Source organism: Sinocyclocheilus grahami, unplaced genomic scaffold (genome assembly GCF_001515645.1).
Source record: "Sinocyclocheilus grahami isolate Dianchi unplaced genomic scaffold, SAMN03320097.WGS_v1.1 scaffold311.1, whole genome shotgun sequence".
NCBI classification, from domain to species: domain Eukaryota; kingdom Metazoa; phylum Chordata; class Actinopteri; order Cypriniformes; family Cyprinidae; genus Sinocyclocheilus; species Sinocyclocheilus grahami.
Window position 1 is genome coordinate 1108975 of NW_015505490.1, and position 24920 is coordinate 1133894.

General features: G+C 36.4%; 1 protein-coding gene across 1 annotated transcript in view; it reads left to right on the forward strand.

The window, feature by feature from the left end:
• Positions 1-24920, forward strand: part of grik4 (glutamate receptor, ionotropic, kainate 4) — a 400465-nt gene that overhangs the window by 289536 nt on the left and 86009 nt on the right. Inside the window, exon 6 of the mRNA XM_016293946.1 lies at positions 8660-8838. Within this exon, the coding sequence (XP_016149432.1) occupies positions 8660-8838 (179 nt within the window). The remainder of the gene's footprint in view (positions 1-8659; positions 8839-24920) is intronic.

Consider the following 24920-nt stretch of genomic DNA (forward strand, 5'->3'; position numbering starts at 1 on the left):
AAGACAAACTAAAATATTTTGTTAATAAATATATATATATTTTATAATTTTTTTTTTGTTCAAATAAAATAATGGCGTTTTTTTAAGAATGAAAATAATCTGATTTTGGAGTTTGACAATGAACACATTGCAACCATGCTTGGGACGGCCCACATACAGTAAATGAGCAAAAATGCTTTACATGTCTTGAAATAATCATTTCTAAGCATAAAACATTGACTGTCAGTCTTTATTCACCTGTTTCTCGTTGTTTCTCATTAAAATGAATTAAAGTAAATAGTGTAAATTACATCGCTAATGTCATAGAATAGCACATTGTAACGCAGTGTTACAACGTGCCCCATCTGCGCAACTGGAATTTAAAACTGTCTTCTGCTAGTTAGCGAAGCATTAAAAAACTATCTGAACTGATAGATAACAGATTGGAGATTAAAATAATAACAGATTTGTCTCATTTTAAATGAATAATAAAAACTGAGATAAAAAAATGTACTTAAGCCAGAATTTAAATGTTACTATGGTAAAATAAATATTCAAACCATGTGTGTTACAATTAACACCCCGTTACTCTGTGCATCGAACTCATCGCAAGTTTATTGTTAAATGCCCTTACATATCTCTGTCACCATTATAAGTGTTTTATCACCACATTTGAGTGATTGCAAAAAATTTGTTTATGTATATATATTCTGTTTATGTATATACTGTATTCTATATATAGTACCAGTCAAATGTTTGGACACACGAATGGGAAAGTGTCCAAACTTTTGACTGGTACTCAAAGAATATCGGCTGATATATCGGTAGCGTCCTTTTTTTTAACTCCCTAATATCGGTATCGGTCGGGCTCTAATATATAAACATTGTTATATTATATCTTATATTATGTTTTTTCAGAAAAAATTACAGTTTGAAAATATAACAATCAATATAAAACAAAACACTGCATTATTTTTTTTGCCAAATAAGATGAAGCACAACAGAACTGTATAAGTTAAAACATTGTTAGAAATATTTCTTGGTTGCATGATATTCCTTAAAAATAATAATAATATTATTGCTTTGAGACATACATTTTAGTATACAATAGTAATATATTTCTGTCATAATTTCTTCATGTTAAACAGCCAAAAATATTTTTGAAGATTTTTTTTTTTTTAAGATTGTTGAGTTTCATTGTGTATTTGATGATAGGTTTGGAGATGAAGTTCAAGTGGCCTATCCTCATATATTGAGACGGCAGACACTAAAAACACCTTGAGCTTCATGTGTGTTTTGAGTATGTTTATCAGACAAAACCACACCACTCATTCACACACGTGACGCAGAACATGCATCCATATCAGGTGAAAATGTCCAGAGCTTTTCATTGTTATTGACATAAATCTTATGATATTGTTTCACCCAGCCCTAATATATTTCTCCCATACAGCTCTTTAAGATGTGAAGGACTTCAACAATAACAACTGCTTATTAAACCTCACATATCCACACTGGTTTGATGACGATGATTTCATTTCATGCTGTTTGACTGTACTGCATTGATGGATTATTTCAAATGTGTTGTTCATTCTTTCTCTTGTCCATCTGTGTCCTTCAGGCATTCATCATTCATGTTGTCCCATTCATTCACCATCAAACATCCACCCTGCCGCTATTGTCAGCGCACTCTGCTGAAACAGAGATGTCCATGGAAATGAATGGCGGAAGGTTTAAGTCAAACCACTGCAGTCAAAGAAAAGGCAACTGACGGATGAATTTCATAAAGTCTCCTTATTAGACACACATTGAGTTCAGCTTGGCAAAGGATTAAAGTTTAGTATTCTGACTTCACATCTCGGAGCGAGGATGCCATTACCCAGAGAATCCAAACAAAGTCACATTGCCCCTTCAGACAGTGGCTACCTTTCTCCATAATCAGCTTAAAGCCTTCAAGTGGAACAGATATAATTCCCACTAAGACGTCAGAGAGGGGTGTAGAGAGATGGCGAACTACCAATACGGACTTGAGAACAGGGTCATGACTGTACCAAAGTTTCATATTGAAAATGTGGACCAAATTCAGAATTTAAGAATCTGATCCCTTTCATGAGTTGGTATTTGATTTAATTGGCTACACTTTAAGGATGCTGAATTGGAAATTGATTTTTACTGTACTCCAATTCAAAGAAATTAAATACAATCCCAAAAGCTTAGTGACAAAACGAGAATAATTATATCATATATTATTTGTGTATGGTTAGCGATATTTCTAAATTTGTGCAGAACTTTCACAACAGATTTTGCTATACAGTACCGCAAAAATGTTACTTATGAAATATTTTCTACCATTCAAAAGTTTGAGGTTAGTAAGATTTTTATTTTTTTTTAATGTTTTGGAAAAATCTCATATGCTCACCAGGGCTACATTTATTTAACCAAAAATACAGTAAAAACAGTAATATTGTGAAATAAAATTACAAGTTAAAATAGCGGTTTTGTATTTCAATATTATTTTAAAATGTAATTTATTTCTGTGATTTTTTTTCAGTCTTTTCATTTTCAGTCTTCCAGTCTTCAGTGTCACATTAAATAATTCTAATATACTGATTTGGTGCTTAAGAAACATTTCTTATTATTATCAATGTTGAACACAGTTGTGGAAACGGTGATGCTTTTTTCCAGAATTCTTTGATGAAAAGAAAGATCAAAAGAAAAGCATTTATTTGATAGATGATCAAAATCTTAATTCTATTTTAATTTAAATTCAGTATCCTGTTTAGAAATGTAATTATAATGTAAAAGGTGTTCTCAATTCTGTTGTGAATGATGCACAACACTGGTGCTCAGATGAAAAATCTCTTTTGAAACTGACTGTGGGAGATTGGAATGCCATTGTGATTATATCTACAATAGCAATATCTGAGGTTTATTTCAGTTCTGAGTCCTAAAAAGACCCCAGTGTTTTGCTCATTCTACCACAGAAAGCTAAAAGCAGACAGCACTGCAGGTAACTTAGAAAGTTTGTCTTGTGGTACACTCAAAAGTTAACCATTTCACGCTCATTCCAACACTATTACCCAAAAGTTTTTCTCTTTGTACCTCTAGAGTAAAAGCCCGACTTTCTACACAGAGATGAGTCAGAAACAGGAAAACAAAATAGCATTGTTTCTCAGCTAATAATGAGTGCATGCGCTCCCTGAAGAATTCTGTAGGAAAATAAAGGAGATTCACAGCAGTGACAGGCCAAACTTAAAATGCGCTGTGACAGAAAACTTTTAGAAATCTGTACCAAGGTGCTTTTGACTCCCTTAGAAATTCCCTTAGAGCAATGCTAAACTTAGCAAGTTTCCAAGCTAACCTATATTAACTCCAGCTGCTGTGTTATTTCTTTCTAAATAATATTTAATTTCTGTCACTCAGTGCATGTATATATATGAGCAAGATTGAAATGTCCCAAATTAATTTTTTTATGATTAGAAGTTCTATTTGTATTTATATTATTAATATAAACCCCCTTTTTCCTCAGGGAACCTGTGTATTGTACTAAGTCATATTGGGAGAAAGTGAAGAAAGTTATATTGTGAAAGTTGTATTTAATTGAGCACAAAGCTTCTTAAACTTTAAAACACTTTTCAAGCAACAGCCTATTCAAGATTAATAATTTAAGGCCCATTCGAACCAAGAACAATACAACTATAATGGCAACTATAATGATTACTAATTTGTATCAGCATCCACACCAATGGATGATAATGTTATATTTATGCTAAGCACTCTGTGAACATAATTGCAGCACATACTTTAATGTGAAATGGATTTTGATTGATGTCAATGTTTTTATTATTCATCAGCTGACAGTGATTTCAACAATATTGTTACTCTGTGCCATTATCATTATGTTGTGTGGATTCCTTAAGTTAAAGGACGATAACTACAATGTTTTAATAATCATTCTAATTCTATGAAAATAGCAAAGTCCACACCACAACTACAGTGATAATGACACAGAGGAACGATATCGTTGGAAACACATTCAGAATTTTTTTTTTCCAGCTGATGAACAATAAAAACATTGATGACCAATCAGAATCCATCTGTCTTTACAGTACTTGAGCATTTAAAGCAGCAGATGACATAACTTAAGCACATGCTTATAACAACAGGTTGGTAGTTAAAAGAATGTATTATTAATAGTTATCGTTATAGTTACCTCTATAGTTATTTCTCAGAGTGCACAGACCTTTAGAACAAATTTTAAAACTTTATGGTTATTGTTGGTGCAAATGGGCATCTAATTGACACTTTAACAACGTTTTTTTAATACAACATAACTTTCCCAATACATTTAAATGCAATTTTAAAATCTTAATGATCCCTATTCCCACATACAGTAAATCGATCTCAAGAAATCCTTATGCAAAATAATGTAGACTAATAACCAAAAAATACCAAAAAAAGGTGAGAAATAACTGATAATTTCATGGTAGAGCAGCTGCTATCAGTAATGCTTGTAATATGAATATTTATGTCAATAAAAGACATTTACCAACATTACAAATATTTTCCCAAACAGCTGTTAAAGGAGCACATTCACTCTATTGTTGATGTGTTTGTAGACCTGGAACAAATATGTACGCACGATTGGCTAGCTGCTCCGCGCAGTAGCAGGTCTGTTGCCCATTGTGGGTAATAGTCACTTCTGCATTGATTGACAAACATTACGAGGTTGCAAAGTGGGCGTGCGAGCCGAAGGGTTGACAGGAAATGCCACGGGCCGTAGTGATACATTTCTATAAGAAGCAGATGATGACTCCCCGCGCTGCCAGCATAATAACCCTGTTCACCTGCGCCTCTGTTTGCTTGTCGTCTTCCGTTACTGTTTCTTTTTCTCTCACGCTCAGTCTCACAGGATGTACAGCTCTCATTAATCACTTAGCACGCTGACAGCTTAATAGAGCATGGCCCACTCATGAATACTTCACAGAGCTGGCTTGCTGAGATGACACCATACAAGGACAGTTATTCGTTCGACTAACCTATACAACCTGGAGGCTATTGAACATATGAGTTTATCTATAAGCAACCGACTGTGATCATTTTATATAAAATACATATTTTCATTTTGATATGTCTAGCGCGATATGTGTGTTTTAATTAGCATTCTGAGCTTAATTTGTCGGTGTAACCCTCTTTGAAAATCTGTCTGTAAATTCTTTAAAATGGTCCAACTTTTTTAATTGAACTGATAAAATGTATAGCTTGAATGCAATGTCAGTCTGCCAAATGCATAAATGGAAATGTAAGTGGCTAATATTGGGGGCTTTTTGCCTTAATTTGACAGGATAGTGGAGAAGGAATAGGGAAAAAGGGGAGAAAAGGTCTAGAACAAAGCCACACGGGAAGACATATGTCCAACTTTTAAAAAAAAGGTCTAGAGACAATGCCCTCAAAAAAACACATCAAACGGGGTCAGGTGAACCTGAAATCAGCCTACTTATACTATATGTTTGCACCATTTTGCAAAGTTGTTGTGTAAAAGTAATATGTAACAGCTCAGGATAGTCACTAGTAAAGGTTTTGAGACTGTGTTTATGGTTCTAGTTGTACCATAAGCCAATTTCCAGATGTCACTTCGTCATTTAGGTATGACTTAGGAGTCTGTATAATACTCCTTTGGATGAGGCACTAGGCTTCGTCTGGCTGCACAGGTCTGTACCGTGTTGTGAGGTGAGTAAGGTCTCATTATTGAACAAAATTAGCTGACCTGTACTATCCAGTCAGGAGACCCAGAAGATCACCAAGACCCTGTGTTCGTAAGGCATTACCCAAATTATTCTGAACGGGGTCAGACAGGTGAGCGCTACAATCTCTTTCAAGTTTGTCCTCTTGAACTAAAGGAGCTCATGGCTTTAATTGAAAGGAACTCAGCTTTGGTGCCCAGATTGAACACAGTGAATCAAGCACATACTTCAAAGAGGTTTCCCACCTGTCAGCGCCTCTCCGCTAGGAACAGAAATATTGTACTACTTGTTTGCCCGACATTCTTCTCATTGCTTTGAAGTGATCTGTAATTAAAGATGATTAAGTGAGAGAATTCAGCCTGCGTCCCACAGAGAGACGAGAACCCCAAACGTGGGTGAATTGGGATGATCTAATTCTCCTGCCTCTTCAAGAAGAATACGATAAATGTGTAGATAAAATAAGGATGGGAATGTAAAATCAAACAAAAAGCCCCTGAAATGAAAAGTCGAAGTCACGGAAGTCATAGAGAAAGGATCGCCTTTCTAGAAAAGGGCACTTGATATGAAGCAGGACGTTGGGAACTCTCTTTTGTCTGGCTGTGTTTGTTTCTGAAGTTCTCTCCTTTGTGCTGGAAGACATTAATTTAATGTAATAAGGAGTGTAATGGGATTCTGACATGCGTTGTTAAACACAATTTTTTTTCAGTGGCTCACACTACTTGAGCTTTCCCTTCTTTCTGTCTAACTTGCTTATTTTGACAGCAACACAATGAATCGTGACTCTTCAAAAACTTTTCAAAGTGTTAAATATTCTAATGCTTGTATGTACTGACACCCCATGTCAAAGAAAGGATGAAAAGGTGCTATATGAGTTTTAAGTTGGCATGAAATAATAATTCACTTTTATTTTCGAAATGCCTGGGTTTCTCCAATCATTTAGTCTGCTTAAACCCTGGCCCTCCACAATCGACACCAAGCTTGTGTTCACATCTCAAAATCCAATTAATGACTACTGTATAGAACCAAGTCCACATCTTACTTTTTTTTTCATTGATCCATTTCGCTCAGATGATATACTGTATTCACAATATGGAAGAAAAGATCTGTCACTACTTCTGTGTCATCGCAACATTAATACAGACATAAAATATACAGTACATTCTAGAGAGCAGATGTGTGGTTGAGACTATTGAAAAAAACAAACATCCAAAACCATACTAAGCTGGTTTGCTGGTCTAGCCCCACACTGGCTAATCTAGCTAACAAAAATATGTTCTAAGAACATTTTTCTAAAGTTCATATTAAGCTTTAAAACCTTATTTCTGAATGTTTTCTGAACATTCAAAATGTCCAAAAGTTTTCCTTGGTAATGCGAACATTAAGGGAACATTCCATTTTATCAATTCCAAACATTATGGGAATGTTTTCTTCTTAATTCATTTACAAATGTTAGATGGGCATCCATCTGAAATGTTTTAGAAAAAATCTTTGCATGAACACTCTATTAACGTTACTGGAAGAAAGTTTGTTCATAACTTTCAGAGAACCTTTCCGGAATTTGCAGAAGTTCTGAGAACATTCCCTATTAGCTGGGAAGCAGGTGTTTAGTTGGTTTAGCTTGCTCATGTGTGCCCAAACCCCTTCTAAAACCAGCCTAACCAGGATGGGAGACTGCATTAGACCAGCAAATCTGTGTAGGATGGCTTTGGATGTTTGTTTGTTTTTTCAGCAAGGATGAAATTAACAAAACGGCTGACTTTACCTCAGATTTGAGGAATTGTTTACACATTGTAGCGTAGTCAAATCCAGTCCGCCGAGTGCATGTGTATGTACTTCTGTTATTTACCTGTGCGACTAGTCTTCTGCTATGCTTGCACTGTGCTCTGCTGAGCTTTTAAGCATGTGTGTATTTTCAGCTGTAGCATATGTCCATGTTGTGTGTGTGCTTTAAAGATAAATGAACTTGGCGCTTTGTAAAAGCCCAGTGGAAAGTCATAGCTGAGGAAATGACTGGCTGCTCAGAGTGAATGGAGGCTAAGCCTTTATCGCAGTCTCTGTGTGGGAAGCGGATTTGTGCTTTTCTCTTGCCAGTGCTAGAAGCTTCTCTTTAACACCTTACCCACAGTGCTAACTTAACCCTATACTCTTTCATCTTCTCATTTACCTTCCTTGAGTCCTCACATTTTGCCCTGTTAGCCAATCCTCCCTAATTCGAAGTCCGAGCAAAGTTAGCAGAGTTGATATAAAAACTCAGTGTTTTGCTGTTCTCACAAGTTCCTGTCCAACTTGATTGGTGCCGTCAGCGCATGTGTTAGCTAGCAATGCTATAGCACCGTGTTTAATGTAGTGTAAATGTGAAATTGCATGTGATGTGCAATGAGCGAAAGACAGAAACCGAATGCTCATGGTTAATCAAACATACGCTGAGTAACTCTGCAGGAAATTGAGATGACAGCTGTGAGCAATGACATCGGCCGCTTAATGCTTAAAGTCAGCAGCAAAAGCCTTTCAGATTTAAAGAGTCAGATCATATTCATAGTAAACCAATGTCACGTTCTGTTGTGTACAGTGTTGTATTGTAAGTCCTGTATTCTCCTGGGCCTCATAATTGCCAAAGGAATCGAGATTAAACACTCGGGTGATTATGATTTCGCTAATTAAGTTAGACATACAGAACAGTAAAAAAAGTGTTGTTATCTATGTTAAATTTGATTTTAAAAAAAATTGGCAGATAATTTTGCTCAAATTTGTCAGACAAATATAATAGCATTATATTCAGACCCACAGAAAATTGACTCTAGTCCCTTAAAAGGGACGATCCCATAGTATCATAATTGCTGTGAAAAGAGAGGGAGGATGTACTGTATTTCTTGTTGTGAGGAAAGGTGACATAAGTCAGGACGTTGAAGTGTTTTGTGTGTGCCCCTTTTCAACAGGCCTATTAAACCTGGAGGTGTTACTGCGACAGTTTCTCATCTCCAAGGAAACCCTTTCTGTTCGCATGCTGGATGACAGTCAAGATCCCACCCCCCTTCTCAAGGAGATCCGTGATGACAAGACTGCCACCATCATAGTGGATGCCAATGCCACCATGTCTCGCATCATTTTGAAAAGGGTACGTTTGCTTGACAGTCGGCCTGTTATGCAAAAAAATTATAATAATTTACCCATGAAACAAGATCAGTTAATTCAATCAAAAACATGAAATCCAAATTAGTGTAAGTAAATTTGTTATTTTTAAATTTTTTTTAATTTTTTCCTTTGCCAGTAACAATTGAATATATTCTCTAAAAAATATATTTAGTGAAGTAAATGTATCTTGTTTAAGGTTGTTTAGTATTTTTGATGGAAAACGACAAAAATACTGATTAGTCAAATGGATTCCTCTCAGTCCATATCTGGATCCTATGAAAGCTTATTTCTGCCAAAAAGAAAAAACATGTTTAACATGTTCAGACAGAATTGTGAATTTTAATTGTGAGTCATAATGACTTTTTTTTTTATTCTGTGGCAGAAGCTTTCATAGGTCCACCCAGGGTTTGAAAAGTTTACAGAAATATAAGAGTAAAAAGGCCATCATTATGTAATTATGCTGAAAAGCTGAAAATAGTTTGCTATTATTTGCTATCTGGATGTCAGTGACCATGAGCCTCAGAATAAAATTAACAATCACTCATAAAGATTGAAGAATTTAATGATGCCATTAAACAATATACTGTAAGTAAGTGTTCCACTAGATTCACAGTGTAGCATTATTCTCATGACCTTTTGTTCATGTGTATTTTAAGTGTAAGAGTTAAATGTGAGATATTCATCCCACCCTTGAACGCAGTCGGAGCCTGTTGCTCCTCATTTGTAAGATTGATGCTTATGAGCTGTAGTAAATAAATCTCTCTTTCGGACACACTCAATGCAAATGAACATGAATATGTTCATGACTGAATAATTCGGTAAAGATGACTGACTGAGCACACATACACCTCTGTAGCATAAGAGTATGCCATAATTAAGCATGAATCATTATTTTCAGGAAAGAGAAAGTAATGGCTCTGCAGGAGAGGCTGATTGCAGGAACCGGTGAAAAGAGAGTGAAGGTGATCAATGGAGAGAAAATGGACAGACAGTTTTGCATGTGACACACCATTTTAAAATGTGGAACTGAAATTAAAATAAGTTCACCTTTTAAAAAACACATCTCTAGCGCGTCACTTTTTTATTCAAAAATCCATTATATGTGAATGGCCCCTTGTATGCTTTTACAGTGCAGTCACATTTACTGTTGTTCTGTGAATTTGAAATTCAGTCAGTTCAATAGGAATCCATGTGATTGGGAAGTTTGTGTGAAAGAAAGATTTCACCACAAGATTTTGCAACGGGTTCAAGTTTGTCACGTGAGTCCAACAGAAAGCTGCTTGGTTCGCCAGAATTTTGATAATGTGATGTGGTAATTAATGCTCATGTGGCAGTGTTATTATAGTTAACTAAAACTGAAACTAAAATTAAAACCATTAAAAAAATGTCATTACTTGAAAGAAACATTAATATAAAATAAATATTAATATTTATTTATTTATTATTATGTATAAGTATAAATGTATATATACTGTATATATATATATATATATAATGACAAATACATTTTAACTTTACAACTTTAACTAAAACTTAAACAAAAAACCTGATTCAAAATATTAAGAAAACTATAATACTCAATAATACTAAAATAACTGGCTCATTGAAAAATGTTTGTGTTTATAGGGAGGGGTCAAATGTCATGTTGTTTAGCCATCTCTTCTCTTCTCTTCTCTTCTCTTCTCTTCTCTTCTCTTCTCTTCTCTTCTCTTCTCTTCTCTTCTCTTCTCTTCTCTTCTCTTCTCTTCTCTTCTCTTCTCTTCTCTTCTCTGCCTGTCTTGTCATCTCGACTCAGGTGGTCTCTTCGCATGTTATCTCGACTCTTCGCTGGTCACTTCATGACATCTTGTGCCTTTCAGACATTTCAGCCAGTGGTTCTCCTCCATTTTTCCTCCCTATTAACTCCATTGCTCTTTAATCAAAGTTTCTGATGACCATCACAGGTCTTTCTTTGGCTTTTCCTGTTGCTATGGAGACACAGGGACAAGTACTGCCACTGTTATGATGATAGGTTGCATGGTTCACAGTGGGTTCCTTGACAGTTTGTCACCCTTACTATGTTTCTCATACCCTCTTCAACTCATCTCTCTCTCGCTCTCTCTCTCTGATTGTCTCACAGTCTCTGTTTCATCCACTCTGTTCCTCTCTCTCTCTCTGGATCTATATGAAGCGAGTATGTGGCAGAGCTGTGGAAAGTTGGCACTTTTTCAGGTTGTGAGGAGCGAGTATAGGGCAAGCATGCTAGATCTGTTTGCCAATGTTCACAGCACAGCTCACACACCAGCTTGAGTTACAGGATTCAATTACATGGGCAATTGCAGGGAAAATCTTTCATTATAAAATAAAGTGGTAAACCATTACTATGAAGCCATTAACCATTCATAATGAAAATTAAAAAATGCTAATAGCTTATGAATAGTTCTGCCTCTTGTCATGTGACTGGTCTTGTTAGATTCCTTGGATTATGCAGAGAACATCATTACCAATTATATCATAATCAGCTGAACTTCCTGTCCGCCATTATTTGTTTACGTTGCAAACCTACTCTTTCAAACTCCTCCTAAGCCGTTGGTCCAATTTTCACCAAATTTGATTCATATCATCTTCAGACCATGCCAGCAAAAAAAGTATGGATTTTGTGTCGATAGGTGCAATAATTTTCATTTACCGCATCAACAAATTTGATGGCATGATGCCAAACTGCATCTGAGGCTTATCTCTGCAAAGCTTTGACATATTGACACCAAACTTTGTGTGTCATTGTTACCTCACACTGACCACACCACGCCAATTTGGTAATAGCGCCACCTATTGGTAAAAAGTGATAAACCGTGATAAATCATATTGCAATTGATTGTTTTTATGATTTTTTAGCCATTTTGACAAAAGTCATCTTAAAATGTCTTTAATTACTCATTGTTGCGGTAAGTCTGATCCTCCCTGCCATGCTTGCTCCTCCTTCTGCCGAAAAAGCTGAATTTTCAGCAGCCATTACTCCAGTCTTCAGTGTCACATGATCCTTCAGAAATCATTCTAATATGCTGATTTGCTGTTCAAGAAACATCTCTTATTATTATCAGTGTTGAAAACAGTTGTGCTACTTAATATTTTTGTGGAAACCATGAAACTTTTTAGGATTCATTGATCAAAAGAAAGTTGAAATGAACAGCATTTATTTAAAATAGAAATGTTTTGTAACATTGTAAATGTCTTTACTGTCACTTTTAATCAGTTGAATGCTTCTTAATATTAATATTCATAACCTTAATATTCCTTTCTTTAAAAAAAAAACCTATATATACATTTATAATAATAATAATATGAAAATAATAATATATATAATAATACTAATATAAATAAATTAATAATATCCAGGGTCATAAACATTTAATTTCTATTAATAAGTGAATTTAGTAAATTTATAATACTATTATTACTATATTTATTAATACTATTTTTATGTTTCATTTTAATATGGGAGGGAAGATTTTCTTCTTAAATATCTCTTTGATGTTGTTTATTTGCTTTTTATTGCATCAATTTTCATAAACAATAATTAGTGGAAATCCAGAATGTTTTAATTCTGAGAGGAAATGACTAATGATTAGGCCTCCATGTTAAAGAACACTGAAATCGAGCGTAAAGTGCTGCGTCACTTGCACTGATGATTCAAGGATCCTATAAACAGTATCTTTGATATTTCCTTTTCAATCTTTCTTTTCCACGCTGATGTGTGCAAGAAATAACAAACCAGGATGGATCTTTCAAAACTTTTTCTTCCGATGCGGGTTTAAGTTCAGAGCGCTTTAAGAGCAGCCACTCAGCATGGAACAAATCGACACACTTCAACACACTCCAACCTAATTTAAAGAAGCCACTTCATTTCCCCCATTGCTTTCCTTCACTTATTTAGTCTCTCCTGCCGCCATCGTTCATGCATCCAACATCACACCATCCTCCCATCCGTACACTGGTGTTTCATTACACCATTATCACAGTGTGAAAAAGGCCTGTCAATAATGCACTACATCCATCAGAAACCCAGTAATAAGTAAATTACTCAGAGAGAGCTCTTCAGCCTCTGCTCTGGCCACACTCTGGGGAGTAATGAAGCATTGCGGTGCTGCAGGTACATGGAGGAATTACTGAAACCATTTGTGGGCACCTTTGGTTAAAGCTGACATGCTGCAAAGTCTCTTTTAAACCAGCATGGTGTGTGTTCAACAGGTACCAGATCAGAGACGAGAGAAATATGGTAACAGCAATAATGGAAGTCTCACCTTTCAGTTAAAAGAACCAATTTAGCTCATTTACCTTAGAGGAAGCACATAAGTGGACCAGTCTGGAAAACAAAATGGTAAGAATAAGGAACAAATATTCACTATTAACTAAGAGTTTTCCCTGAACAAACTCCTAATTTGCTGCTTATTAATAGTTTAGGTAAGGGGAAGGATTAAGGGAGCTAAAATACGGTCGTGCAGAATAAGGCATTAATATGTGCTTTATAAGTACTAATAAACAGCCAATATGCTAATGTTCATGCTAATAAGCAACTAATTAATAGCGAGAATTGGTCCTTAAAAATAAAGTATTGCCAAAATGTTTTACTGCTGATTTAACATAACTATATTATTTTGTCTATTACCTAGAACAGGGTTCGTGAGGGAACTGCAGGGGGGTTATTTAATTATAATTAAATAATAAATAAAGAAATGAGGCTGCACAATTAATTAAAATAAAAACGGAAATCACAATATAATTAATAAATATACTTTTAGATATATACTGTAGACATATTGATTATTAGATTTTTGTCAAATGTAAAATTAAAATGTAAAATGTAAAAATTAAATGGGGCTACACAATTTATTGAAATACAACTGAAATCGCAATATAATTTTTAAATCTATTCTTTTAGATACTGTATATAGATATATTAATTATTAGTCTCATCAAATGTAAAATTAAAATTAAGAAATGGGGCTTGACAGTTAATTAAAATAAAACTGAAATTGAAATATAATCGATAAAGATGCTTAGATATACGCTTAAATACAGTATACTTACATATATAGATATAGTTTTCATAATTGTCATATTGCAGTTAAAATCGCAATCATAGTATGACAAAATAAGTGCAGCCCTATATATAAAGAATCTGTGAACATGCAGATGTGTCATTGCATTATTGAAATATTAGCTTAAATTCTCAGATGATACTTCAAGTAAATATTTCACTGGTGTACAGCTGACGAAGAAAATTTGGGAACCTCTGACCTAAAAAGTAGCTGGCTGGAGGTCTTAACAACATGGAGGCCAAACAGTTTTGCCTCCTTTTTTAAACAAGCCCAGAAAAGAACCGGATGGATGGCCTCTTTAGATGTAGAGGAGACCTTAGGCATTTTAAGAGATGGAATCGGTTTGCTGATAAGCGAGTCCAATTTATGACTGTGCTGGGGGCGGGGCATTTTTCAAAGGCAATTTTTGATCGAGCTGTGAGCCGAGGCCAAAACATCACACCCACACATGGCTTTACATCTCTGTCATCTCACCTGAATCCATCTGTCATGGGAATAATTCATGTCCCCGTGGGATCTCGGCTCAGATATATTGTTTCTGTACATTACAGTAACTACAGCGAATGTAAATCAGGACTTCGCAGTGTCCAGACAAGCTGTGAGTCATGCTCACCTGCTGCTTGTGAATCATTTCGAAGAATCAGTCATTAGTTGTGACAGCAAACATACAAACCTTTTCCCAAAGTGCACTTTTCTAGCGCAGTTATTCATCAAGTGCATTTGCTATCACTATAAAGGGATAGTCTACCCAAAAATAAAAAGTCTGCCATCATTTTCTCACTCTCCTGTTGTTCCAAACAGTATTACTTACTTTCTTCTGTGGAACATGAAGATAGTTTTGGAAATGTATTGTTTTTATGAATTGATTTTTATATATATACGTGTATGTATGTATGTATGTATATATACTGTATATATATATATATATATATATATATATATATATATTGAAAGTCAATGGACTCAAATGTTGTTTGGTTCACAACGTTCTTCAAAATATTGTTTTGTGTTCATTTTTATTTTCCGGGGAAAAAGAAGGTCATACAGGTTTTAAAAGGACATGAGGGTTAGTAAATGATGACAGAATTTTGGTTAAAAGCAAGTGAATTACTAGGATGCCATCTTGGCAACTCCATGCAGCTTTTTTTTGTAGATATAAGCATTCAAATACCGATCCTGTCTTATAGGGAAAGACCAAAATCTTTAAAACTGTTAAAGCGTATACTTCAGTTACATATTTCATAAATCAGCAATAAAATCTTGCAACAGTGCTGTCATTTATCATCTTAAGCTACAATCAAGCTAAAATAACTTCTAGTGTGCATCGGACTTGGACATGAATAGAGAAAATTTTAATTCTTCAAAACGGTGATGGGTATGTTTCAGTAATATATTTAGTAAAACAGACAAATCTGACAGCAATGCTACATTAATGCTAAGAATTTGCTAATGCATGTTCTAGAGTAAACTAAAGATGATTAGATCTATGTACAAAAATGGCTAAAATATTCTAAACTTTTCAAGAGTATGTTTCAGTAATTTATTGCATAAATAAAAGCAATAAATTCAGACAACAGTACCATCATTTAACATCTTAAGCTACAATTACGCAAAATATATATATATATATTTAAAACGTGCTAGTGTTCATTCTAATACTTGGATAGAGAAAAACTAAAATCTTTAAAACTCTAATTATATAAAAAAATCTAGCAACAATGCTATCATTTAGCTATATTCACACAAAAAATAGCTAATGCCTGTTGCAAAGCAGTGGTTTTTAAATAGTGGGCCTCTGCAAACTTCCAGGAGGGTGCACAGTAATTATTAAAATAATTTCAAATAAGTTATATTAACAATCTTAATTAAAATTCTAGAAAACTAAAACACTAACAATGAAGATACAGCATTTAATTTATTTTTATTTCAACAGCTGACATCAGCTTAGATAGGAGGGCCTTTAAATATTGTCTTGGAAAGGGCACTTTCCTTGGAGTAAAAAAAAAAAATCGACAACTGCTATTCTAGAATACACAGAGAAGTTGATTAGGTCTATACACTTAGCAATAAAATCTGACAACAATGCTATTATTTAGCATCTTTAGTTACAATTTAATAAAAATAAAAAAACTACCATCTGTTCTAGAGAGTCCTTCCATTTTCCTTTAAAGGGGTCATATGATGTTGCTAAAAATAACATTATTTTTTGTATTTGGTGTAATGAAATGTGTTTATGCGGTTTAAGGTTCAAAAAACACTTTATTTTCCACAAACTGTACATTATTGTTTCTCCTCTATGCCCCGCCTTTCTGAAACGCATCGATTTTTACGAATCTCGTCGGTCTGAAAATCGAGGTGTGCTCTGATTGGCCAGCTATCCAGTGCGTTGTGATTGGCCGAATACCTCAAGCATGTGACGGAAATGTTACGCCCCTACCATACTGTGATGCCCTGTCCGGCTGGAGCGACGATTCAAAAGCATGAAAACCCATTATAAACGAGGCATTTGTTGCATCCAGTGGGGACATAATTACGGATTATAATGACTTATACAGTCTTTTTACGCATTGCGTTGCATCGTGCCGCGTAAACATAAAACCATTTCTGCATTTGTGATCGGAGAAATGACAAAAAACAAGCGCTACTCTACACTGCTCAAAACTCACATTTGAATCGTCAGTGGCAAATTCTTTAAATATAAAAAACGTACTTACAATCAGTCAGAACAGCCGCCATTGTAGTCTACTCTACCAGGATCAGGAAACAGTCCTCCATAAAATGCGCTGCACACATCTGAATATTTGGGTTAAACTGTTCTGGAACAGTGTTGTAAATACAACTTAACCACTGATTTCTAGTCATGTCCTCTTTTGGAAGGCCAAACAAAATAGTTTTGCTTTCACAACGAAACAGCGGCACACACCGCAGCCTTGAGTGAGCGGAGGCCGGAGGCCTAGAGTGAGCGGCGGCCTAGAGCTGGCTTGAGTGAGCAGAGGTGGGCGGGCTTGAGAACGGCGTGGCCGGCGGATTCGACGAAGGAGTGTCCGGCGGGCTTGCGGCAACCACATGTGACGACCCCGGGCTGGACTCCGATCCATCCACGGTGAAAGCCGATCCGGCGATCGACAGCGCGAAGTTAATGTATTTCCTCAGCGACCAGCACGGATCAGCTCCAGGCATGACGAAGCGGATATCGTCCTCTTTTGGAAGGCCAACCAAAGTAGCTTCGCTTTCACAACGAAACACAGCGCCTTCACGACATGGCGGCGGCAACAACAACAATACTACAGCGAGAATAAAAGTTACACCTATTTTTTTTGCATGAACATTTGGGCAGCGTTATGCAAATCTTCCCACATCGTGACGTAGACATGTGGGGGCGTGTTAGAACGAGCCATTTTAGGTAGGCATGGTTGACTCTTAACTTGTATAAGAATATCTCTTTGGATTTGAGACTTTAGTCTTCGCAACTTTGCAGATCAAGAGCTTGTAACACTCCAAAGAGAAAGGAAAAATTTAAATCGCATTATATGACCCCTTTAAGTCTTGTCTGTAATCCATCTCCAGCTACATCCAGTACAGTCTCCAGCTTGCTCTTTTCAGAAACTTTTCAGATGTTACGTGTCAATTCCAATCTTGTCCTCATTATCACACAGGAAGAGAAGAGCTACCGCTGCTATGAAAACATCCCTGTAATTTGATACAACATCCTTCCCCCCTTCGTTAGAGATCGGGTTCAGTAGGTTAATTGCAATAATGACAGAAAAGGAGCGAAGCCATTTTGGTCTAATTACTAGATGTATTCTCTCTGGTGGTGACTGCTGTACAGGTGAGCAGTAAAGGGATTGTTGCTTCGTGATTTGTACAAGCAATAACACTTTGCAGAGTGAAGAACGTTTTCATCTGTGTTTGACTGTCACCCAGGGATTCGGCCTTTGTGCTGCATTTAAATGGAAGAGGTGTGCCAGTGAGACCAGCGTGATTGAGAGATTTGGTTTTATTGAACAATCTCTACAGATCTGAAAGTTCACATCGGCATATCTGAACATTTCTATGAAAGTTCTTAGGAAACAGTTTTTCACAAATGCATTGATGCGTTCTTGACACATCTGTTGAAACACATGGCACAGCATGTGTGCCCTCATCTCATGTGTTGCTGAACAAGAATAGAGAATATGATGAGAAAAATTGATGAAGGTCCCTCAGACTCGGTTCACGGGAGTAATTATAGACTTCCTTATGAAGAAGACATTACGAACCCGAGGTTTAGATTAACTGCATATTAACCACAAGCATTACAAAGAAATACATTTTGTTCTTGGTTTTTTTTTCTACCTTAACAAGAATTATGAAGAAGCCGATTTAATAGGCAAATTTAGTCATTTTTTATGCTCTGGACTTATAATCCTGTACTTCAAGTATTTACATTTACATTTAGACATTTAGCAGACGCTTTTATCCAAAGTGACTTACAAATGAGGACAATGGAAGCAATCAAAATCAACAAAAGAGCAATGATATGCAAGTGCTATAACAAGTCTCAGTTAGCTTAATGCAGTACACATAGCAAGGTTTTTTTAAAATCCTATAATAAATATAATAAATAAAAAGAACATATAATAGGTAAATAGAGCAAGCTAGTGTTAGAGGCCTTTTCTGATTTTGTTAATCAGAAGTCAGAAAGTCAGAATTATAATTGTATAATAAATAAAAATAAAACAAATAGATAGAATGTAAAAAGATTAGAGAAGCAAGTGTTTTTGCTTTGTTTTGTTTTTAAGAAAACAAGCAGTTAGTAAATAAATAGAGTGCAAGTCTAAAAGGGGCAAGTTTTTAAATTATTTTTTTATAAAGAATAGAATTAGAATAGAGAGTGCTAGAGTTAGAGGGTCAAATAAAGATGGAAGAGATGTGTTTTTAGCTACTGTGATTGTAGTTGTCATAGGGGTCCTATTATGCTCTTTTACAAATTTTTGATTTTGTTTTGGGGGTGTACTAGAACATGCTCTCATGCTTGTTCTAAAACATAATTTACATTATTACAATACCTTTCTCCCCAGCCTGGCACAAACGGCTCGATTAGTTCCGGCTTTGATGAAGGTCCGTCTTCCGAAAAACAAAATGTGTTGTGATTGGTTAGCTGTCCCAGTGCATTGTGATTGGCGAACAGCTTAGACGGTGTTTCAGTACTGCCACGCCCCTTGCTCCGTCTTTCAACAAAAGCTTTTGGCGAATCCGGCACTGTACTCCCTCGTGTTGTGGAAGCTGTCCTCAGTAAAATGCGCAGCACACAATAGCAAATTGGGGTTATAATGCTCAGGAACAGAGTTAAAAAATAAATTGCAACCACTGTTTCCTGACATCATCCGCTTTCAGAAGCCCAAACAAAGATGTTTTGGACGAGAAGCGCAGTGTCGCGTCGCGCCATGTCTTTAAAATTCGAATACATTATTTTCTATGAGTGTAGGCACACCGGCGGCGCCGTTCTGCGTCTGTCCGCGGTGCCCAGCTATGTCGTATTGTACTTGTAAAAATTGTTCTAGACATGCCGAAAATTTGAAGCTACAGCACAGCAGCTCTACTTCGTTTTCTCTGATGCACTAACTCTGCAGCAGCACTTCTTCTTCATCATCTCGTCTGATGCACTCACACAACCAAGCGTTCTAACCACAACCTCGCCCCTCCCCACCCCCCAACCATTCGAATTTCCGTAGGTGGGAATTATTTTAAATTATATTCTAATGAGCCGCTTTGTGATATCACAAAGGCCGAAAACCAACGCTGTAGTCCAAACGAGCCGTTCGTTGTAGTTCTTGAAAAGGGATTTTTTTAAAACAAAATGTCTACCTTTGGAGTGAACTTTGAGATTTGTAACTTTCTAGACTTTTTTATGCCCAAACATACACACTACACACTGACTAAAATTAAAAAAGTGAAAAAGCATAATAGGACCCCTTTAATGATGTGAGTGAGTGCAGGTACAACTGCAGGAGAAATGGCTTGAAGAAGATGAGATGGATTAGGATCAAGCGGACAAGTAGTAGGATGATTAGAAAGGATGAGTTTGGAGACTTCTGCCTCAGAAAGTGAAGAGAATGATGTGAACAAGAGTATGTTTGCTGGTAAGATGTGCTTGACAGATTGTGGTGTGGAAAATTGTGCACTGTTGGTCTTTAATTTTATTAATGAAGAATGTGGCAAAGGTGTCTGCTGTTAGAGTTGATGAAGGAGGGGGAGGAGGAGGACAAAGGAGGGAGGAAAATGTTTTAAAGAGCATGCGAGAGTTAGACGAATTGTTAATTTTGTTATGATAGTATGTCCTTTTAGCAGTGGAGACATTAGCAGAGAAGGAAGAGAGGAGTGACTGATACACATTAAGGTCAGTAGTATTTTTTTATTTGCTCCACACCCTTTCAGCAGCCCTGGGCTTAGAACCATGCTTGCGGAGAACATCAGACAGCCAATGGGCAGAAGGGGTGGTACGACCTGGCCTGGAAGACAAGGGACAGACAGTGTCTAAACAAGATATAAGAGTGGAACAGAAAGTATCAGTAGCACTGTTAGCATCAAGAGATGCTAACTGTTTAGGGGGAGGAAGCGAAGATGAAACCATAGCAGATAGCCGGGAGGGTGAGAGTGAGCGTAGGTTACGTCGAAAGATGACATGTGGAGGGGTATGTGTTGTGTCAGGAACCATGTTGAGGTTAAGAGTGAGGAGGAAGTGATCCGAGGTGTGCAGTGGAGTAACCAGTACATGATCAGTGGAGCAGTGTCATGTGTAAATAAGGTCCAGTTGGTTGCCTGATTTGTCAGTAGCCGAAGTTAACACTCTCTTGAGATCAAAAGAGGCAAGCAGAGTGTGGAAGTCTAGCCTATTTTTGACAAAGTGTACTAACATGAGAAGTCGGGGTCAGCAGCACCGGATACATTCTTGTTTTTTTGTTTTTGTTTTTGTTTATTTAGGTGCATTTTAGTTGCATGTCATGTTAAAGCAGTTGTTCATCCAAAAATGACAATTCTGTCATCATATACTCATCCTCATGTCGTTCCAAATTTATATGGCTTGCTTTCACAACCCAAAATCAGTGGGGACCAGTGTTGTTTTGGACCCCATTGGCTTTAATTGACAAATCTTATTAACAAAAACAATTGAACCAATCTCCAACATATATTTTTTGTGTGTGAACTGTGAAGGTGAAAAAGGGATTACAGAAAGGGAGAACTATCCCTTTAAAATATTTAGAAATGCAACTGCCTGCAAGTTTTCTGATTGGCTGGTGCTTGCCAGCCTCAGTTATGTTTCCTCCTTTTACAGAGCAGTTTCTAAAGTCTAGTGCTGTCACAGAAACGAGTGATATTTCTCAGGACACCAATTTCAGTGATACCTGACAGGTAGTAGGGATATTTTCTCCAACTTCAAAATCGTCCAACATCATTGTTTTACCTTTTTTTGAAAAGGGCATTTGACATTCTTTGCACGTTCGCTTTGTAAACACTTGGTCGGTGCTTCCGCCTACATCATGCGTTACCTTTCCAACATGACTACATAATGCATGAAGTCGAGCTAGTGCAAGATGGGCACTTGTGTTTAAAAAGTATATTCATTTTTTATTTTTTAAAGAAAATCACTGATCGTTTCGCTAGATATGACCCTTATTCCTCGGTTGGGATCGTGTAGAGCCCTTTGAAGCTGGACCTTCAGCCTGCTGGCTCCCATTGAAGTCCATTATTTGGAGAAAAATCCTGGAATGTTGTCCTCAAAAACCTTAATTTCTTTGCTACTTAAGAAAGAAAGACATGAACATCTTGGATGACATGGGGATGAGTAATTTATCAGGAAATTTTTATTCTGGAAGTGAGCTAATCCTTTAAGCATATAAAGCACAAACACACTATCCTTTGGACCAGGTTTTTTGAAAAAGGGCCAGACTGTTAAATCACACAATATTGTTTATAGCTCTTTCAAACACTGAAGTCTCTGCCGGTAATTAACAAGGCCAGTTTCTCTTTCTATTATTTGTTCCACTGTTTAAATTTTGGAGTATTATCCAGCAGGAAGGAATTTTTTTCTCAAAGATAAGTGCAGAAAGGGAAGGTTTCTTCACGGTTTGTAAACAGCAGGGGCCATTGTTAAAAAGGCTATTTAAGTCATACTCACGGAGAGCAAACATTGGCGGTTGTTCAGAGGTAAAGCAGAGGACACAAGGTAACGGCTGTGAGCCAGGTTCAGGTGGGACTAGATACCAAGCACTAGAGAGGGACAGGAAGGGAGAAAGAGAAAGGAAATTAACAAGACCATCTTTGGGCGCCTTTGCATAAATAGACTGAATAAAGAGCTGGTCAGTATCACCTAGCAGCTGTATTTCTATGGAGCATGGAGGGGTTTTGTCATTACTGGCCGCTCTCGAAGTCTCCTCAGCAGCCCCATGAGGCCCAGCCTCACATGACACTGATGAATGGGCTGCCATGCCACTCGCCTGTGTAATTTGTTTTTTAATAATTTCAAGTTGCTGGTAGGGGACAGAAAGAAAAGTCGCATACATCTTGTCACCAAACAGATATGTTGGTTACCACCAGGCCCGGATTGGCTAATCGGGAGCACCGGGAGGATTCCCGGTGGGCCGGTCAGTTTTTTTGGCCGTGAGGCCAGTGTTGTCATATCACTGGGTTGAAATATGCTGTTCCTAGACTTCCTGCACTCATAGCAGCCCCACTCTTTTTATTTTATTATTTTCTCGCAGCCCATATTATTATTTTCACCAGACCATCTTAGTAACAAATTCTCAATTGATAACTAATCATTCTTTTTGCGCAAATCATCGTTTTATTTTTGAACGTTTGTGGAAGGATTTAAGACCAAGTGGAATCCTGCCGGCTGCTCCCGCTTCACAACGAGCGGGACTCGCGCTAACGGCACCCTGCACCATCCGCGTTTTGATTTAACAAAATCAGTTTGGGCGAATGCAAACAACTTATTAATCATGAGCCCAACATCCAGCACGGCAGGAAATCATTTAATCTACCTGAGGGAAGACATTTTTCATTGTAAGTTAATGCTGTTAAATAGAGAGGGAAAAAATACATTAAAAAAAACTTCTAGAGTAGGCTATTTTTAAACTTGGACCTCATTATTGAAGTACAAATCCAAGCACCAGAAGCAGCCCACACTCAAGTTTTCTTTAATTGAAAAATATGCATTTTCATTCATTCAAAGGCTATATGGTTGCAATAATATTTTAGTTCAAAACTTTAAGTGCCGTTGTTTAAAAAAAATGCTTGATTGACTGACGTTTCATATAGACCTTCAGTTGTTACGCTTTCAAATTTCATGCCATTTGTAATTTCACAGTATTTTCACCTCCTGAATTACTACACTTGTGAAGTCACAATTCTATACTGGTACAATTTACTCAGGCCGAGCACATTTTTTGTATGACATTAAAATTATTTTTAGAATAATTGTACATAAATAGGTTAAGCAAAACAATTGTGATTATTTCTGAGAACGTTTTAACTGCGGGGCAGACAGCCTAGATTATGGTACAGTACAAATATTTGGAACATCCCTTATTCTGTCCCTTATTATCTTAAAGAATAAACACTTATTTTCTACATGAATAAACACTATTTTTTAAAGAATAACATAAAGAATCACAATTGTCCCTTATTTTCCATTTCTGAAGTTAATTGGCAACCCTAATGATGACAATTATCTTTTGAATCCCTTGATAGCAGCACCTAACTGTATACTCCAAATAAAAAAGTAAATTTTGGCTTTAAACAATAGCAAAATAGTTGTACAATAGTTGTAGCAAAAAATAATAGATAAAAAAATGGATAATAGAAAGCACAAAGGCGGCACTGAAAAGGCCAGTACAAAAAAAAAAAGTGGCCTGAAGTGGCCTGGCCTAAGGCATGAAACTCCAGGGCTGAAATTAAGTCCCACTCTGGCCCTGGTTACCACTGACATTAAACCTTGTTTTGTGGTGTTTACCAAGGAATTCGTTATCTTAGAGTGATCTAATACAGGAATGGGCAATAAAAATCATATGTATAATATATTATGTACATGCATAACATGTGGGTCAGGTTGATACAGAATTCCCTATTCAGTTTAATTCCCATTCGCAAGCTTTTGATTCTGATGCATTTGGGCATGTTTTAGATTAAATATTCATTTTGCTGACATATGAAAGAAATTATCTCTCTGCTAATGCTGTATATATGTAAGGCAGTGTTTTAGACTTATTCAAACTCACCTTTTTGAACAGTTATTTGTTTTGTGATTTGAGCTAGACTTAGTTTTTTTGTTTTGGATTCATGCAAAAAAACGGCTCAAAGGAAATTATTAGTTTGTGACTCGGACTACACCATTCACACCTTATGAATTTGCTGTATGTATTCTGCTAAAAAAAAGTTTCATTTCATAAGAATTATTTATTTCAGGAACCAGGCTACACATGATTTTTGATATACAAAAAAGTAAGCAGAATTTTTTGGTCAAAAAGGTCCATTGCCTGTTGTCAGTAAGTATGTAGCTTAAACCAATCAGCTTTCTGTCAGTCAATGCGGTATTCGCCTGACTAACTTGAAATCGTTCCAAAAATCTTTGTAAGGAAATATTTTGCCCTTGTGTAAAATTCCAAATTGGATTCCTATTCCTACAAATGTGACACCTTCGTTTTGTTTGCAGGGACCAAATGCCCCTACAAGAATAGTACAACTTTACATTACTTCCCAACAGCTTGCAATGAAATCAGCTTAATAATAGGACTAAATAATAATATCTTCATTAGAATTTAAAAAAGAAAAATGGTTTATGTAAAGGTTAGGTTTAAGGTTCGTTCAATTTAAAACAATTAGCTCACTTTAAAAACAATAGAAGTCCATGCAAAATACAGAGCGTAATATAAAACAAACATTTGTTGGTGTATGTATGTGTGTGTGTGTGTGTGTGTGTGTGTGTGTGTGTGTGTGTGTGTGTGTG